General features: G+C 41.8%; 1 protein-coding gene across 1 annotated transcript; it reads right to left on the minus strand.

Annotated features, from left to right (window-relative positions):
* Window positions 1-585: 585 nt before the first annotated feature.
* Window positions 586-11834, minus strand: CANX (calnexin). The gene is made up of 14 exons (XM_009072448.1): window positions 11644-11834; window positions 11106-11179; window positions 10568-10626; window positions 10195-10336; window positions 8820-8901; window positions 7220-7412; window positions 6499-6688; window positions 5675-5788; window positions 5038-5194; window positions 4505-4720; window positions 4023-4142; window positions 3782-3917; window positions 3561-3646; window positions 586-2969 (listed from the first exon to the last, which is right to left on the minus strand). Exons 1-14 carry the CDS (start codon window positions 11827-11829, stop codon window positions 2916-2918), a joined length of 1809 nt encoding a protein of 602 aa, XP_009070696.1. The 5' UTR covers window positions 11830-11834; the 3' UTR covers window positions 586-2915.
* Window positions 11835-18979: the final 7145 nt, after the last annotated feature.

The raw sequence follows: 18979 nt of genomic DNA on the forward strand, positions 1-18979 counted from the left end.
TGTGAGCAGTTGGAGCTTGCAAGAATCTCTCCTCAGCCCCAGGGGCCGATCTTATACACACATTGAAAATGCATTGGAGAGGCCTGTGACAATTCACTATCCATGAGACCCAGCAAGCTTAGATCACACCCAGTGACACCTCTGGAAGGGTTAGTTGGTTAGCTGCATCCTTATCAAGACCCCTGACCCAAAGTCAGCTCTGGGAGAAAAGCAGGTTTTAGCACTTCTGCTGCCTTGTGTTTCAGAGCCCAGGGCTGTTTGGATTGACCACCTCAGCCTAACACACCCTCCTCCTCTCCAGACACAGCACATCAGGCACAGCATCCTTTCCAAGAGCTGCGACCCTTGGGTGCACAAACACACAAGGTCCAAGTACACCTTCAAGTATTTTTAACAGTTCCAAATCTACTTCACAGCTTACAACCAGGTGGAGCTTCACTGCTTTAAAAAACACAGCCATGCTTTAAAAGCACTCAGGATAAGCAGATAACTCTTGTTTTCCTCCAAGACTTTTAAGAGCGATGCTGAGGTCAGACTGAGGCACCCAAGTCAGGAAGCAGGATAAGAAGTAACTTGAGTTGTCTCTCCATTTTGGAAAGTCTTCATTTATTGTAGTGATTATTTAAAGCATACACTATGGTATCAAAAAGAAAAGGCATAACATGCAGACAGGAGACTTTTTCAGGAGATTTAGCAGAAGCAAATGTAGATTTACAATTAGCTTTAATATAATACTATTTAAAAGCTGATAGCAGATCTCAGGTTCACGTTTGATGCTTTGAAAGAACATGTATGCACAGGAATTGTTTGGGAGTTTAAGGCAATTTGCAGATTAAGATAAAAAACATTAGATTAATAGATTTTTTTATGTTGTGCTCAAAATGTTAGCTGAATTGAAACCATTTACACATACTTCATCTCAAAGGACTGAGAGTCATAAATAGCAGCTGCTCCTTGATAAAAATACAGTCCTGAGAACAAGCTAGTAGCAATGCTTAAGCTGTGACATCTTCCATGTCAGAGTATAAGCTATTTTTGCAATAAGGAGCAGAATTTACCAGGTGTTCAACAGGCAAAGGCATTCTAAACATGCAATAGCTCCCAACAGAAGTCTGAAATTACTTCCAGGATCTTGCTTACAATAGTTTATTTGCACACTGCAGAAAGATCAAGAAATCCTGCTATGCATTTGTGATCACTAATATTTCAAACACAACAACCAAGGGATACAACATAAGGACAGGCAGCAAAAGGTGTTTTACCAAAAAAAAAAAAAAAAAAAAAGAACAACCAAACCCCCAAGAGTCTTTTAGTAATTGGTTAGATTGTTTGCAAGGAAATTGGAATATTCTTCCCTCCCCAACCCCTGGGAGTTATTCCCCACACTATACCTATCCTATAACCAAACAACACTGGAGTGTTTTAAATTCAGTGCAAGAAGAGTAATTTCAGAACATTTAATTTCACTCTAAACAAAGGCAAAAATGTATCTATATAGACATCCAAACGCCAACATATTTGGTACAGTGTTATGGATTACATGGATTTCACCCTCGGAGGTAAATGCTCTTGTAGTGGTCACCTGCATTCCACACAAGTGTTTGAAACAGTAGCATATGGTAGACTCAATGCTTTAAAAAAATTTATTCAACTGGAATTGGAACTCCCTAACATTCACAATATAATTTAGAATGCACTTGTTACATGAAGAGCAGATAAATGACTCAAACAGTTTCACATACCAGTTAAGATATTCCACATGCTCCTTCCCCACCTACAATACTGACATCTTGGTTGTGGGTTTTTTTTCTCCTTAAATACTCAGTTCAACTTGTCTACCTGCCTACCTCCCCCCCTTTCTACAGTAGACATAAGTGACAATAGTGAGAGGATATGGGACACTGTCCTGTTCAGTGTTTGGACCCTGGAAAGGAGTAGGCCTAGCTATGAAATCGAGTTTGACAATGAGCTGAACATGAAGTGCTTCAGCAGCTGAGGCAAAGCTGCACTCAGGAAGAGCTGACACAGAGAGAGGAAAGCACTGGTGGCTGAACAGAGGGGAAAGGGGGAAGTAGCCTAACCACACCTCCCCAGCAACCCATCAACTTCACAAAAAACACAAGAACAAACAAAACTGCTTATCTGCCATGTCTGCAGGATCAAATGCCACTTTGAGATGATCCAAACCAAATCCTAGACTGTTTGCCAACACTTACCAGGGCTTTAGCCATGCACAGTATGCATATTCTATAGGCTGCCTAACCCTTCCTTCCACCCCTTCTTCCTCCTTCCCCTCCCCCCAAAAGAATGAAGTTGATTGATTAGAGAGTTTCACTACTGGTTTGCTCACACATCCCCCTGACTGTTCTGTTGAGGGCAGAGGAGTTGTCAAATACACTGACAACTTTTCTTTAAACAATTCCCAAATTTTAAGGGATATAAAGACATTGGTGCATTTAGGAATTTACATATTGTAAAAAAAACTAGTTATAAAACTGCATTTTTATCACCTAGCACTTTCAAGGTTCATTGTTATATTTCACTAATTAATATATTAAATTAAGCCAAGGTTTGAGACCAGAAAAATTCTACCAATCTACTTAGAAACAGAAAAGAATATTTAAAACCAAAAATGAACAGGTTAGTTATGTTACATTCCAAAATCCACAGCCCATTATATTAAATGCATTCTTTCTACAGGAATGATGTTCTTTAAAACAGATGACTGCAAATATTTTACTGCTAGACACTCCATTACATTGGATAGTGTGACTGGAACCTGTGGATGGTGAAATCTTGAGGTTTGTCCAAGTTTCAATGTAAGGTGTCCAAGGTCCTCTCCCAGAACCATGTTTGAAAACAACAGGAAAAAAAAATAAATCACAGATCAAGTTCTTATGACTTTTTTTTTTTTTTCAATCTTTCCTTGGCTTTCTGTTTCTGGGTGATCTATTCACAGTTTCCTCCTCCTGCAAGAAAGTAATTTGTGTAAACATCAAGGAAATAAACCCTAAAAACACCCTTAATAACCATTTTGAGCAAATCTACAAAGAATAATCTCCTTTCACTTCTAATTATGATCTAATTTTTGAAAGGATCTATTGCTGTAACAACTTTGTGGCTAATCCTCATTTTCACAGTGGATGTTCATATTGTTTGCTGGGAGCACTGTACAGCTTCTGCTGCTGGGAGAATCCTTTAACTTCAACACTCCACCCACTTTTAAGTCAGCCATTATGTCGTGTGGAGCACTTAAAAGGTCACATCCTGACTGCACACAAAGCTGAGTAAGCCTTTCGCCCTAGGAAGATGCATTCCACACAGCCCCACTCCTCTCTCAGTGTAGGCTCTGTGGCAGTGCCTTTAACAACGTGCCCAGCTCTCCTCAAGTTTGCCACAGCAATTCCCATCCTGCAGGGTGATTAAGTTTTCCAAAGTTCTAACACTGAGAGGGAGTATCACATGATGCAGGTTAACTTTTAACACTGCAGTAAGGCCTGTTCTACATAGCCTACAGAAAAAAATGCACTGGCTCCCCCTCAAAGGTCAAACACACTTACCTCTGATGCAGCTTTCCTGTCTTCTTCCTCTTCCTCCTCCTCTTGACTAGCACTTCCTAAGTCAGCATCACTTTTCTGCTTCTCTTCTAAGGGAAATAACAAAAAAATATCACTCATTCCTGACTTATCTTTGCTTCACCATTGGCTTCACTCCATGTCAGCAATCCTGCTGGTTTCTTCTATCAGGGAGAATATTGTTCAAGATTATCTAGTTTACCTACCTAGCTTATCCTCATTTGCTTCCTCTTCCTCCTCCTCTTCCTTGTCCCCTTTGTCTTTGTCTTCCTCTTTCTCATCATCCATCACATCAGGCTGAGGAGCATCAGTCTTCTTGTATTCAGCAGCACTTGGTTGTTTCTAAAAGACAATGTCAAACTCAGGCAATTTTTTGTGACATTAGGGCACGTTTTACTGAACCTCTTTTAAAAAACATTACATTAATTATCAGAGGAAAAGCATTACCTTCCCAGAGCAGCAGAAAAGGACAACAAGAAACACTGGCAAAGCCACAGTGAGGATGTAGACCACCCAAAGCCAGGGACGCTCCTCAGCAGCTGCCATCATCTGGCCCACGACACCAGGCTGTGTGAGGAAAAGAACTGTCAAATTTTATCCCATACTTCAAACATTCTATTTCATGCCTCTAAAAAATTAAAGCTAACCTGCACAAGTACTTTTTCCATAGTTTACAAATTAAGATTTAGGCTAAACTTGTCCAATTATCAGAGAAGAACACAGAAGAGAACAGGGAGTACTCATAGTTAATAATAGCAACCATTACCACACTGTAATAAGGAGCTGAAGCTCCAATCTGGTTTAGCATAACCCTCAGCCTTGGTACAGAGAAGTATATGCTGATAAAGGCTGTGGGAGAGAACAGCAGCAATGCTGTTCCACTTCTGCTGTTCCACTCTGCAGTACACAATTAAACCTTCATCTCTCACCTCTGCAGCACCATCTGCTGCCTTTTTCAGTCCCCATCCATCACTGGCCCAATCATCAGCCACAGCTCTTTCAGTACAGATGATAAAGTTGTCAAAGAAGATGTCAGATGTCATGGACCATAACTCAAGCCCGACAGCAGTGAAGGGAGTCATCTTGAAAGGTTCCAAGTCTTCAAAGAAATCTGGATTTGGGATCTTCCTAGGTTTCCAGATACCCTAGGAAAGACAAAAGACATTCAGCCTTGCCTCCCAAAAGACAATTATTAGTTTTCAGCCTATTTTGAATGGAGAGAATGACCAACCCACTGCACTTAATTACTGTGTCTATGGGTGCAATTCTTAGGTTTTGGGAATCAATTTTCACTGTGTTACAAAGAATTGAAGCCTGCTAAGAAAGCACTTTGAATCTTTGAAACACGGTACAATCATGACAGCATTTGAGCTCTTAATTACACCTGCTGAAACTAAATCATTCTGCTTTCTGTAAGAGAAATGCTGCACTGGCCACCAGCTTAAGCAATGAAAACACCAACCTGATAGTTCACATTATCAATCATAGGAGGCTTCCATTTGCCCTTGTAGTTTGGATTGTCAATCATTGGGCGCTGCCAGGTACCACAGCCAGGGGCTGCTTCACACTTAGGGTTTGCAATCTGAGGTGCCTCCCATTCTCCATCCATATCTTCATCCCTGAAAAGGGAAATGCAGTTTTGAAGTCCAACCCTTGCCTTCATACAGAGTAAGACTTAAGACAATGTCAGATTTCTGGGAAAATTAAAATTTCTACCATAAAATAGAGATACTGAAACTTTGTATAGAACAGGTCTGTAGAAGGAATGAGGATTTCAAAGAGTAACTTGGAAGCAAAGAGGTTCAATAAAAGTCAGTCCCTGAGCACAGCCTCCCCCACTGCCCTTTCCAAGTACACTGCAACTACAAGATTAATATCCCTGTCCTGTTCTGCTTACAGTCACAGAAGACTTAAAAACGCACAGGTGAACACAAGACAAGACCCCTCAGACCAACTCTGCCTTCTGCTTTGGAAGCAAAATACCCTGAATCACTAATTTTGTTAGCAAGCAACAATGAACTTGCTATTCTTATACTTGTAAAAGTCAGTACCCAAGCCATGAAATATTTGCTGCCACTTGCAACAGGCACTAAACTTACCAATCTTCAGGTTTCTCAGCATCAGGGTCTGCCACATACTCTGGCTCATCATCCAGCCAACCCTCTGGTTTCACAGCGTTCTCGTCCGCGATCTTTGCGGGAGCATCCTCATCCCTTGAGAGCAGAACATTATGTGTTAACACACACACCACCTCAGGGTTCTTTGTTCGACAGACTGGGAACCAGCCCACTGATCAGACAACAAGCCACCTTCACTCTGCCAGGGTAACACCATGATTTTGGAAAGGAACAGGCCTGCAATCCATTACCTATAATGTGCCTCATGGTATACTCATACCAGTGCCAACTGCAAGGTAATACTACTTACTTTTTTAAAGCCAATCTAGAAAGGGCTTATTACAGCAAATCCCATATCTCAGCAGTCGCTGCCAACACACATTTGAGCTTGAAATTGAGTCTATCATTCATAAAGCACAGGCTCAAAGACAAAGCCAGGAGCAGTTTCTGATTTAGGATGTCAGATTTTTTCAGTCACTTTAACACAAACAACTACAAACATCTTTCAGTTATACCTTCTGCAGATCATCTTTTTGATCTCATCGAGGATGAAAGCAACAGGTGTTTCAGTAAAATCTTTGTCTGTGGCCAGCACAGTAACAGGAGCACTAAACAGGAATCCCCAGAGGACATGGAACCTGCCTGCCTTTGTCTACCAAAATGCTGCTAAGATGCCTAAACTGATCGTGTTTTGGTTACAGGGGTGAGACTCAAAAGCCACTGCAAGTCACCTGAGAAAGACATTTTCATCTGGACCAAATTATTGGGCTAAGGACTCCCTCAATTCCAACCCTCCAAGAGCTTACCAGTCATCTGGTTTAACAGCATCTGGGTCTGGGATCTTTGGTCTCTCATCCCAGTCCTCAGGCTTCTGGTCGTTTGGGTCCTCAATCTCTCGGGGAGGATTCACAGGGGGAGTCATATCATTTAGCAAATTCCCACTGTTGACAACTGTTTGATCAACCAGTATCTCAAAACTATTATCAGGATTCAAGACTGTAAGGAAAAATGTTGATGTAGTCACTCCATATACAATACCAAGCATGAATCATAAAGCATCACTCATCCCCACTGCACAATCCAAGCTACCACCTATCCTGCAACTGCTTTAAAGAACTGTTAAGAGCCTTTCTCCTTATGCCAAAGTATAACTACTGGTGATGTACCATCTCTCACCTTGTGAGAAAAGACTCATGGCATGAGTCCTACTTTAAACATGCTAAAAGCACAGAGAGGTTTGTAATTTAGCAGTTACCAAAACAAGTTGACACTGGCACAGAAGTGTTGCTCTAGTACTAAGAATATACATATTCACATTCAACTCAAGAATAAGACTTCCTACTACTGACTAACAGAGTTTTAGTCTCACTCTTTTATCCACTGCTGTCTCTATAGTAGGAAAAGTTACAGAGATACTCCTGAGTACTCCCTGAAAGATTTTAGTCATTGCTAATACACCAGATGCTATTCCAAGAACCCCTGAGCTTGTCTGGCACTATGAAAGCAGCAAGTTAGCAGTCACCAGACCTAGAGTATAAAGATGAGTCTTCTTGTCAGTAAAGTAAGTCTTCAGGTCTGCATCCGGGCGCTTCGCGTGCTTCTCCTCGTATTTGCCAGTCTTTGGGTTTTTGTGTCGGAAGATGAAGTGCAATTTGTAGTCCTCTCCACACTTGTCAGGGCCAAACATAATTGTATATGGAGTTTTGTCATGGAACTGATCCTTTAGAAACAATGCAAAACTTCATTACATATTTTGAAATACAGTTTAAGCCACTGCCTGGCATAAGAACTCCCAGCTCATTAGCAACTACTCTGCAACCTGCAGATCAAGCCCATGAAGTCCCCACACTACAGCTTGCATTCCTCAGACAACCTCTAAAAAAACACTCTAGAATTATCCCAGCTACTTATCTTGCACCTTTGGTCTCTACTTTCCACATGGAAAACACTGGCTATTCAAGTGTCATCAAAGCAGTTAAGTGACAACCACAGGGTTTCAGTATCTCTCTATACTCTAACAAAGGATTTCTAAAGCTATCAACACAGAGGTATCAGTTTCTGGCAATAAAGAATGGCTACCTAGGCCAAAGAGTTTCTTTCACACAAAGTGATAAGCAACATTAAAAGTGAAGCCAAGTTGTATTTAGTTCACACTTCAGAACTGGGCTACAGTCTCAAGCTGAGCACTAACTGGATATAAACATCTCAGCACCAAACACTGCAAGCCTGTTTGTTCTTACTCATGTTATCTTACAATTCAATGCACATATGGAACTGATTAAGTCAAGTAGTCTTCTGGGTGTTTGTGGCTGTTTTGGGGTGGGTTTTTTTAATACTTTGGAATCTGTATTAATAATACAATTCCAGTGAGACTGCAGAAGGAAAGGAGGATGGGAAACAAGTCATAACAGGTATTCCCTGTACAGTCTGGGAAGATGGCTAAAGAAAACCTATGAGCAAGGTGACCCAGCAGTTAAACTTTGTCTGAATAGGCTCAGTATATGATTGAGAGGACAGAAAATAAGTCTTAAACGTTAGGAGTTGTATCATGGTTTCTTCCACTGACCACAATTTGAAGACAATGGATTCAATGGTCACTTATGAAGCAAATGGTTCTGTGCAGCTCATGTGTGCAACTGAACAGGTGAGATTGTATCCAGTCCAAGCTCTCAAGACTTAAATATACCCAGCAACTCACAAGTGGATTCACATGTCAAAGGCAAGGCAATAAGTACAAGGTATATTTTTAGTTATTTGCATTAGGCTGTTTTGGAAAATTAAACACTGAATGTTCCTTCTGCACTGAGTTTCCTGAGAAGGTCTCTCCTCATGCACTGGCCACTTGCCTAAGCACCTCCTCGTTGGTCCTAGACCCAGGGAAATCTGAAGTACTGCAGAGTTTGGCAAAGATACACAACTGCTCAGCTATGAGGGAACTCCAGAGTTTCCACTCAAGAGGCCATTACATTGCAGTATTTATCCTCTCCAACTGAAAATACTGGGAAAATGCTGAGTGCAAAGCACTTTGGCAGTCAGGCCCCAACTGCCTTCACTAAAGGGGTCTCTTCAGAAAGGTTTTTAATTTTGCTTCTGTCTTTCAACAGCTCAAAGCAGTGGCATTACTCACCAGGTTCAGCTCAGGGGTTTTTGAAAGCAATTTCACATAGGCCCCACCACACTCTATTCCATTTTGGAAGTTTACTTCATACCTAATTTTAATTTTGGATAAAAAAGGGGAGAACATGTTATACATGAGGAAAAATTACCTCTGCAATACACAATTACAACGTTCAAGTACAAATTAATACTGTTTTGTTGTTGTTTGCTTTAAATCACTTGCCCAGTGAATATTAAAAATACACATTGCACTCCTGAGGACTAAGAAAATATTCACAGGGCCTTGACAAACAATAAAAATTGAAGATTTAGAAGACTTAACCTGACAGAAAAGATTAAAGAAATTGAGTGCTGGTCTAGAAGATTATGATCTAGACGTAGAGAGAATGAAGAAAAAGCTTTCTGGTATGTAAGACACTGCAAGAGAGATTGAGATAAGCCCATTATTTTCCCCACAACTACTACAGCAGACAGACAACTCCATTTGCAAGACTACCAAAGCCAAAACAATTGGACCCTAGGAGAAGCCCCTTCAGGGTTACAAGACCACGACAGTATATTTAGGGATGCCAAGGAGCCTGAAAAAGGCAAAACATTTCTGTCAGGAATAGGCTAAGTATCCTTAAACCCTCTCAATGCCAGCAGCTGGAGTAGATGACCACTGGGATTTATTTTTAGCCTTGTATTTTGAGCCAAAACTAAACAGTCAGGCAAAGCAAAGTGACCAATTCATTATCTTGTGCAAATATGAATTACCTTACTCTTTGTTTAAAACTGATAAAGCCAATAATAATCCACACTTTAACTGTTCTCACTGAATTATTTTCTCCCCAACTTGCTAACCTAACAAACATGCAAGCAGATTCTTCTACATCAGTCATGGCCAAACAGAGCTACACAAGCTGTTTATCTTCCAGCAAATGAACTCAGACACAGGAAGGAGGAAACAAGTACATCTTTACCCCACTGTCCACTCCACCTCAGGAACAGGGAGCAGTTTACTGCACAAGAAGTGCACTGACCTACATGCAGAGCAGCTTTTGTTCAAAAGGACAAGAACTTCCACAATTAGCAGTACAGAAGTCAGTTGCCTGACCTTGTTACTACAATTAAATCAAGTGAACTGAAGCCCCAAGACAGGCTACCAATCTAGTCTGCAGAGACTTCTTCCCTTTTCAGACTTCAGAAGGATCCACACTGTTCCTAACTTCCCACTCTGGGAATCTGTGTTACTATTTCACTCTTACTAAAACAGTATAATAATAGGTTACAGCTTCTTGTGTCATCTAGACCCTCAGTCAACATCAGCTCAGTCATGGAATTAACCTCAGCCTGCTCTCATGTCACCCTTGAAACAACAGAACACCAAGTTATCCTTTACTTACTGTATAATAAGAGGTTTGGTATCGAACACAAAAGGCTTGGAAAGTTTGGATGAAATCGCATGATGTTTGGCTCGGGTTACCAACACAAGCCCTTTGTCTCCTGGAAGCTTAGTGTCCTTCATATCTTGGACTTCCCATTTACCTGGGGAGAAATTAACCAAATGTGAATTTGTTTCAAAAATCTCCAAGTGGATATTCTGTCCCAATCAGAACTACACTTTATATTTTTAGCCAGGTATATAAACACCCCTTCCCTTTTCCTCAGTGGATATAATTTTCATTGGGCAACAGAAAACAAAGACTTGCACCTCTTCTTCAGATTTGACAAATGACATTAGAAACATTTATCCTCCAAAACCTGGGTGTGACTCACCATCATATTTGGCAATCTCATCATCCGTATCATCTTTCTTGGCTCTGGAAAGGATCCATCTAGAAGACAAATATCCAGTGGCTGAAAAACCATCCTTTACACACACAAGCAAAAAATCCTGCCCTGTCCTATGACTTCAATCCAGTGCCTTGATCCCCTGAGGAGTTCCATTCCCAAGCCTGCAAAGTTTTCTGCAGTTGCCACTTCCCACCCCCAAAGCAGGATCGTGGCCTCATGAGTGAGTGTCTCACTCTTGGTAAAACGTAAAAGCAGTACATGATCATCCTCACATTACCTGAGCAAAGTAAGACGTCAGAAGCGGATTACATCTTTACATGTGTATGGCTCACCTCCCCCTTGTCACTAGAACTTCAGCAAAGGTTACCAGTCACCCTCAAGGAGTCACTGCTGTAATCCTCACCAATCAGGGCCCTTTGATTCAATTTTGAACAACAGGCTCTGCAGAGAGGGCTTCACTGCCTTTCACCAAGTTTTTCAACTATTTCCTGTACCGAATCATCCCTCAGATCACACTCACCCATCCAGAGTTCCTTTGTCAAATGACTCTGCAAAATACACTTCGCCGGTAGGGACTGGGGGCTTGTAGGTAACCTGTTGGAAAAGAGAGGCATTTATCCACCTTTAAAGACACATTCTCTACTCTACAGAAATACAGGCATGTAAAACTCACATCCTCCTTACACTCAAGTACAGCTCACCTGGACACCCTTACAACATAAATACAGAAGTTACATAAATATTGCTGCTTGTGCCAAGCTGCTGTGCTCTTGCCTGCAACTAAAACTCAATATATACCTAGCTGGAAACATTAGGATTAACTCCTGATAATCACATCACAGATTTCAAGGCTAGATCTAAGTCTTCTGGAAGCACATGGGGGACATGAGAATTAGAACAAAGCAGTCAAGCTTAATTCCAAGCCCTACTCCCAGATAACATCTTTAATAACATCACAACACAATAAAGGTCAGCAAAGTAAAGACAACTCTGATCAGACTCACATTAATCACAACACAAGCAGAAATTCAATTTTTAAAAGAAGTTCCATGCCAAACCTTTGGAGCTGGAGGAGGACTGCTGGTTTCAGACTTTGACTCCTCTACCTCCTCAATGCCATCATCCAAGTCATCCTCGATATCAACCACATCATCACCATCATTGTCTTCATCCATATCATGTGCCTGGGCAGCAAGAGTCCCCAGAGCTAGCAGGGTCACATACAGTAGCCATTTCAGCTCCATGATCTGAATAAATAAGACAAGGCAAAGAGGTCAAGCCAGCACTGCACACAGAGGAAAGCACAAACCCAGCATCCAAGGCAACAGGTGAAGTGCCTGGTCATGTCACGGAAAGGAAAGGGCAAACTTATCTTTTCAGCTCTGTTATTTACTGCATGTAGCTGGCTGAGCCAGCTCTAAAAGCTGGCCAGGAATACAAGATAAAGCTAAAGTATTTAACAAACCAGATGTTATGAGTGGAGAACCATGGGCACATGTTCCACAGATGATGATGCAGAAGTGTCATTGTTTTGCTCTTACATTGCCACGAGCAGCACAGCAGACACTACATGACACCACAACCTATGGGGCTGTAATAGCCTAAAAAGAAAACCTATTTTGTGCTTTTGAAGGACTTTAAATGCCTCATGCAGAAATTGAAGCTTCCATTCAGTGCAGAAATTGAAATACAAATTTCTCGTTCTTTCAAGAAGAGAGTAACCTGTGGAGTAATCAATCCTCATCTCCTGTTCAATATATATTTTGTCCTTTCAGCTGCAGGAGTCTGGTGTTCTCATTCATCAGTTCCCTTCCCCAGGTCTTATTCTGGAATTACTGCCAACAGTCATTGCTACTACTGGCAGATGTCTATAAGCACTTGAGGCTACTGAGGCAGATCTGGGAGAAACCGAATCCCCTTCTTCAGCCTCTGATTTAACAGGATGACCACAGAGAGAGTAGCTGTTAATTGAGGCCTTACAGAATCAAAGTATCACCCTTAAACTAATTCCTAAGGTGCTTAGCACATTGTCACACCTAAAATACAGTAGATGTTGGCAAGCCATAGCATAAAGCATCTTGTGAGTTAAACGAATTTCAATTTGACTTTCTTGCTAGAAAAACTACTAGATCACTGCAGCTTTAGACTGATACAGAAGACAACACTCCCAGGATGCTGCTCAGCTTTATCTGCCCCAAAAAAACCCCACAACAACCCGTGCCTTGCTCACCTTTTCTCCTCTGAATCACATTCCAATTCTCTCTTCCAAAACCAGAGTTGTAACTGAGACTAATTCTCTTTGAAAGCAAATATGAAACCAAACATCCCCTCCTCCTTCCCAGCACTCCTGCCTCAGGCTGTAGCCCTGCAGACTTACAAACATAACTCAAGCAGAGTTAACAGTGCCTGTAAGGGCTTAAGATTGTGCTAGAAAACAAACTTTCAACTTTCCAAAGCATGTTTAGGCAACTAAAAGAATTTACAGTCTTAAAGGCTTATTAGCACTATCCGACACTCCAAACCTACACTGCATACCAGGTCTACCATTCTCAGATTATTCTTTAACTTACTTCTAATGACAGAGGGTATGTTTTATAACTGCAGCACAACTGTATGTTAAAGACTTGTGCTGAGGTCATGTCCAGTTTGTCACTACAGCAACATGCAATTGCAGCCAGTTTTCCAACAATGGTGATGGCCTTGAGGATTATTATCCCAATGCATGTGCACAGCCCTCCCCCTCAGCTCAGCCTACTGCACCCAAACACCTCTGAGCCAAAAGATCTAGCGTTCCAGAACGGGTAGCTGACAAAAACTTCCAAGGGCTGTTACATATGAGCAAAGCTTGTTTGCTTAATGCACAGTGTACAGCCAAAATTGAAAACAGCCCAAAGCTCGTATTACTAGTGTGAGAACCACAACTCAACACCAAGGAATGAAACAATCAATCAGCAGTACCCTCAGAGGTTCAAGTTCTTGTAGCACAGGTGACATGTCCCCTGAACAAACTCATGCCCACCAGTATAAAACCAGTACAGATAACCAGAGCCTGAAATTTCATCTGCAAGAGTGATCTTTAGAGCTCTGATGTGCCCTGCGTGGCTGAAGCACCCATAGATGAGGTGGCACAATGCCACCTTTCCAAGGATTCCATTTTGTCTTACCTTACCAATAGGGCCCCACCAAACACATTTTTAATGAAGCTAAATTCATGAAGATTTTACCTCAAGTTTTATAACCATCAGATAGACTGACCATTTAATGATTTGGAAAGTGATACGAGAAAGTTAATCTTAAACATATAGCAAGGTTAAAATGTGCCAATTCTCTCTCCTCCTCCTAACAGGGAAAAGTTTCTCCACCCCTCCTCCCAACCTTGTGCAAAGGATATTAATGGTTTAGCATGTAAGTAATCCCTTAAGTAATCTCACCACCAGCAAACCAGCCCTAAAGTTTTGGTGAAAGAATTAAATCATCCCCCACAACTTTCTTGCCAGTACTGACTCCATATACAGTAATCACCTACTTGACAATCCCACCCCAACTACAACCCTTTGGAAATAATTGTCAGCAGCAAATGGACTCGGGCAAATGCTCACACCTAAGTGGCAAAGCTGCATAGCCTCATATTGTGAGCAATGTTGCTCCAGAAATTCTCCTGTCAAAACATCCTAAAGAAACCAGACAATTCTGCCAGGGACCACACAGCAGGGACAGAAGTCAGGCCATCACACATCTGTGCTCCTGAGACAACCACAGGTTCTGCCCTGCAGCTCTGCATTTATCAGTTAATGCTCTGTCTGAATTTGAGCCCCATTTCAAGGGAGAAGGACTATCTGATCAAGCTCCCAAGCAAACTTAGTTTTTTTCTCACCCTCAAGAAAGCTAAAAAAGCCTGAAGAGAAAGTAATCCATTTTCATGTCCTTACCTCTTTATAATCATTGACAACAGCAGTCACAAGTTTATATCCCTACAGAAAGCTGCTTAGGATACTTCCTATGTATAAATCAGTCCCAAATTTGACATAAGCCACCATTCACACACCTTGAGTGCAGACTGGTAGCTGCTTCTGCTACTGCCAGTTATCATGCCAAGCTCCTTATTCTGTTTAATCTGTGACAACATACAAACTGACTAAATTGCAAGAAAAAACAGACACTGTGTCCTCAGAAGAGCAATTTAAGTGAAGCACACATTTTCCATATTTAAAAGCTCCTTCTATCCATAATGGATGCACTGCTACAGGAGAAAACTTCAAATTCACTTCTCACAATCCTTAGGGACACAACATAAACACAATTATACCCTAGGAAATTAGGTTATTCCTAAATAGAAGAGAGAGGGGAGAGAGATGAAACTCAGGTTTTATTCAAAACAGGCATAACTCAATTTTTTGGTGCAGCTTTAAGGTTCTGCTGACTACAGGTGTTCAATCAGTCATCTAAAATGTAGTCTAACCTTCACACAGCCAGCCACCTACCCTACTGTCATCAGACTTCTCCCATGAAGGAGTGTCCAGTTTCCAAGCAATTACCATTATCAGCCATTTTTGACTCTGCCTGCACTTCCCTTCTTCAGGTTTAACTGTGCAACATTTCTGGAGCTTAGTATATTTCTGATCGTGCAATTGCCAAAAGCCATTAACAAAGGAACACTTTCATAATAGGTGAGAGCTTCTGACGTCTCCATTCTACTTCAGTGCAACCCTCACCTTCACCATAACAACGTTTCAAGTCACAGATGACTAGAACTCCATCTATTTTTTTTTTAATAAGGTCTTCAGACACTTACAGACATTGGCACAACACTTGGATCCAAGGGAAAATTACTGTAGTGTAATACTAAAGTACCCACCAGGAAGAGAGCTCGAGACTGCCAGGGCTAACAGAACACTCATTCTCTCTCCATGCCCACCCTGGCCAAATTCTACAGCAGAAAACCTGTATCTGACATTTAAGCACTGTTCACCTGATTGGCAGAAAGGATGAAGCACTTCCCCTGGAATTTACAGGACCTACAGCAGAGCACTGACAACAGACACCTGGTACAGCTGCACTGCACAGACTTTACTTTTCACAAAGTAAAAACAAAACCAATTGGAGTGAGATTCAAACACACAATCAGCTTCTTGCCCCGAAAGTGGCAGTCCTAAAACATGGTGATGCTACCTTTGGAGTTCAAGGCTTTCAAGTCATGCAGCTTCAAAGATTAATTTTTATTTAGAATTCCCCTTTCTCTGGACATAAAGGGGAAAAGTGTTGTTAATTATTGGCATGACACTGGAAACACTTGGCTCATACAGCAGAGAGCTGTCACCATTCTCTCCAACATGCATGCCCTGGGGAAGGAGAGAGTGAAAGGGACCACAGAAAGGATGTTCAAGTCCTTTGCTACGAGACTTTCAGAACATACTGTTTAGTAACTTCTCTGTCAGGTCAAATAGAGCCTGCAAAACCAGTTTAATCATCTCCTTGGTTACTAATCTATTTCAGTGGTTCATCAAGCCAGTTCTTCACACAGCATATTTCAGAATGTATAACCACATTTGAATTGCTACTGGCTATCTAGCTTACTACGTATTCTTTCTACAAAAGTATTAACCATTGGATTAAAAGGGTCTTATTAAACATAAGTCTCTTACTATAAACTATACCTCAGCAATTTAACTGGACGAGCATCAGCTGTTTCTATTTCAGCAGCATCCAAAGTCTCAGATCAATGATTTAAGTATAGGAAGAGCAAAAACTGCCAGCAAAGTCCTGTGTTCCAAACCCTGGATTTCACTGTGGTATTTACAGCAGAAGCACAGCAGTAAAAACAAGCATAACATGCAAAGCAAGAAATAAGGAAAAAATTTAAAGACACAAAAGTAAAGAAAATTTATACCACCACCAAAAAATGCAAGGAAACAAAAGCAGAAAGGCTGAGACAGGTATCCATCTTCCCTCTCAAATGAGATGCTTGTGGTTTCTAAGCAAAGGCTCAGTTACCCTACTTGGTAGTGTACCAGTTTCTTAAAGTCAGAACTAGAGAAGAGCAGAGGAAATCTGTTCTACACCTCACAGTCCTTCTGCCTTCCACATCCTGGCTGCTCTGGGTGCCAGGGTAACTGTTTACACAGCCTCATGATGAACCAGCAGCTGGTTTAAGACAGCTTGAAGTCCTTCTGCCGTGTTATTTTAACCCTGAATCAATACCCCGAGCCAGGCCACCATGCAAAAGCAAAAGGAGTTGCAGCAGCACAAGAGAAAGTACTGAGAGATAAAGTAGCCAAGGATAAAGGAAATAAAGCTGTTGGCAGCAGAGTCAGCTTAATGCCAGTTTCAAGTGCAGGTCTGTCACCCATACCTGCTGACTTGGGAGATAGAGACTACAGCAAAGCTGAACAACTGTGTGACCAAACACTACAATTTCAGCAACCAGTACATTACCTCACCACTCCTCCAAGGGGGATATAACAAAATTACATCCATATATATGCAACAATTCATATGATGCAAAACAAGACTCAGTTCTGCAGCTAGACAACTTCCAGCATTGTGAAGACTCTTGTCTTTAACACAGTAACTCAACGAACAGAAGACATGGCTAAAGTAAAACTACTTTGCCTACAAGAGACCAGAGGCAGGAGCTCTCTCTGGGGGTGGTTTGTCCCCTACCCCCACTGACACACTGCTACATGGGGAAAAAGTCTCCTGGAAAGGATTAGCCAAACCTCTCCTGGAGAGCCTGACAGAAAAAGCTGCCTCCTGTTTGGGTTGTAAGGAGCACAAACCAGGCAAGGGATTAGGTGTGAAAGGGGACAGCAACAAAGCTTGCTTTTAATAAGCATTTCAAATATGCCAGTTTCTAAAAATACTGTACAACAGTGCAGATACAGTCAGGGAGCAAACAGCAAGTACTGTTTGTCAGCAAAGGGACTGTTCCTGCAGAACTGAAAGTCCTTGGAGGGTAAAGACAGAACTGTGAGGCCTTTTGACCATAAAACAGATGAGCTGCTAGGAAAATTGTATTACGTGGGGGGAGATCTGGAGGTGCCCCAAGATCTCTCAGACCATCATGTCTAGAAATCAATTCAAGTTTACTCCGTTACAGAATTGATTCCAGCAAGAACAGGCTGACACCATGATTGCTACCAGAAGCAGAAAAAATGAAAGGCCAGGAAAGGAAGGAAAAGGCAGGGAGGGATCAGTACAAGTCACAGCATATTCTCAGTAGAGGATTTATTCATGTACTCAGGGGAATTGCTGCAGCACACCAAACGAGAGGGCAATCTCATGGAAGCTGCAAGGTTTCTCACTGCTTTGCATTAGTTAGTGAGTTGTAGAAGTATCTCCTCCCTAATGTTCTCTTTTAAACAAAAATTAGAAATACTGAGAGTTAATACAAAGTTTTACTCAAAGCTTTTCCCAGTTTGTTTGGGATAAGCCCATCATCTCATATGGCCAAACCAAGAGGAAGGTGCTCTTTGAAGTCAAGTGCACCAGCATGAAACTAGAGTTACATATTTCAACCTATATTTAACCAGTATTTTATCTGCATTACCTCATGCATTATTATAGTGCCACTATCTCCTTGCAGTATTTTAGCAACAACCAAACCCACAGTGGGCAAAATGTCCCATAAACCTGTGTGTTAACTGTGCTCACTTGACAACCTTCAGTAAACATGCTGCATTTAGAAATACATTACATGCCTGGAGACTTTTTTCAGACACCTAACATATACCACATAAGTTCCAGAAAGAGTTTTCCACACTGCTCTGCAGAACTGCTGCAGCATTAATTTTGTTAACACTAATCACATTGAAGTCTGGACCTTTACCATTACTACCACTATTAAGCCATTCTGCTTCCCTCCACAAGCAAATCACCTGCAGCATTTCTCTCTCCACAGCCTAGAAAGTTCTTAACCGCAAATCTGCAAGTGAAACTTCACTCTTTAGAATCAGCACAGACAAGAAAGCAGCAGGCTGTGCACGCTTTAATTCAAGGGAAGGGTGTAGGGGTTTGTTTTAAAAGCAAACGACACAACCCTCAGCCAACAATGAGAACTGAGCTGTCATTTGCGCAGTTTTGAGGACACCCAACACGAGCAATATTTGTGTGGCCAAAAATCAAAGCATTTTAAGCCCCTCAAATCCTCAGGCCTTCCTGCTGCAGCTTCCTCGTCTGCACTTCACCTGTTGGGCCTCCAGCTCTGCGTCCCGAGATCCCCTTTCCAGAGGCTTCTCTTTGCCCTGGCACTGCCCGAGCCAGGCCCACGCCGTGCCCTGCACCCACCTCTCTCCCCGCTCCGCAGGGCCCCGCGGGGAACACGTCTGGGTACCTGGGCACGATTTCCGACACGGCACACACACACCCACACTACATCCACCCTGACCCTCGCCCCCC

The sequence above is a fragment of the Acanthisitta chloris genome, unplaced genomic scaffold (genome assembly GCF_000695815.1).
Source record: "Acanthisitta chloris isolate BGI_N310 unplaced genomic scaffold, ASM69581v1 scaffold44413, whole genome shotgun sequence".
Classification (NCBI taxonomy): domain Eukaryota; kingdom Metazoa; phylum Chordata; class Aves; order Passeriformes; family Acanthisittidae; genus Acanthisitta; species Acanthisitta chloris.

Coding starts and splice junctions, on each gene's coding strand:
- CANX (XM_009072448.1), bottom strand. CDS start 11,829: ATGGAGCTGAAATGGCTACTGTATGTGACCCTGCTAGCTCTGGGGACT. Junction 5,789..6,498: donor GCTGTTAAACCAGATGACTG/GTAAGCTCTTGG, acceptor TCTGCTCTCAAG/GGATGAGGATGCTCCCGCAA. Junction 3,918..4,022: donor TTTTCTGCTGCTCTGGGAAG/GTAATGCTTTTC, acceptor ATTGTCTTTTAG/AAACAACCAAGTGCTGCTGA.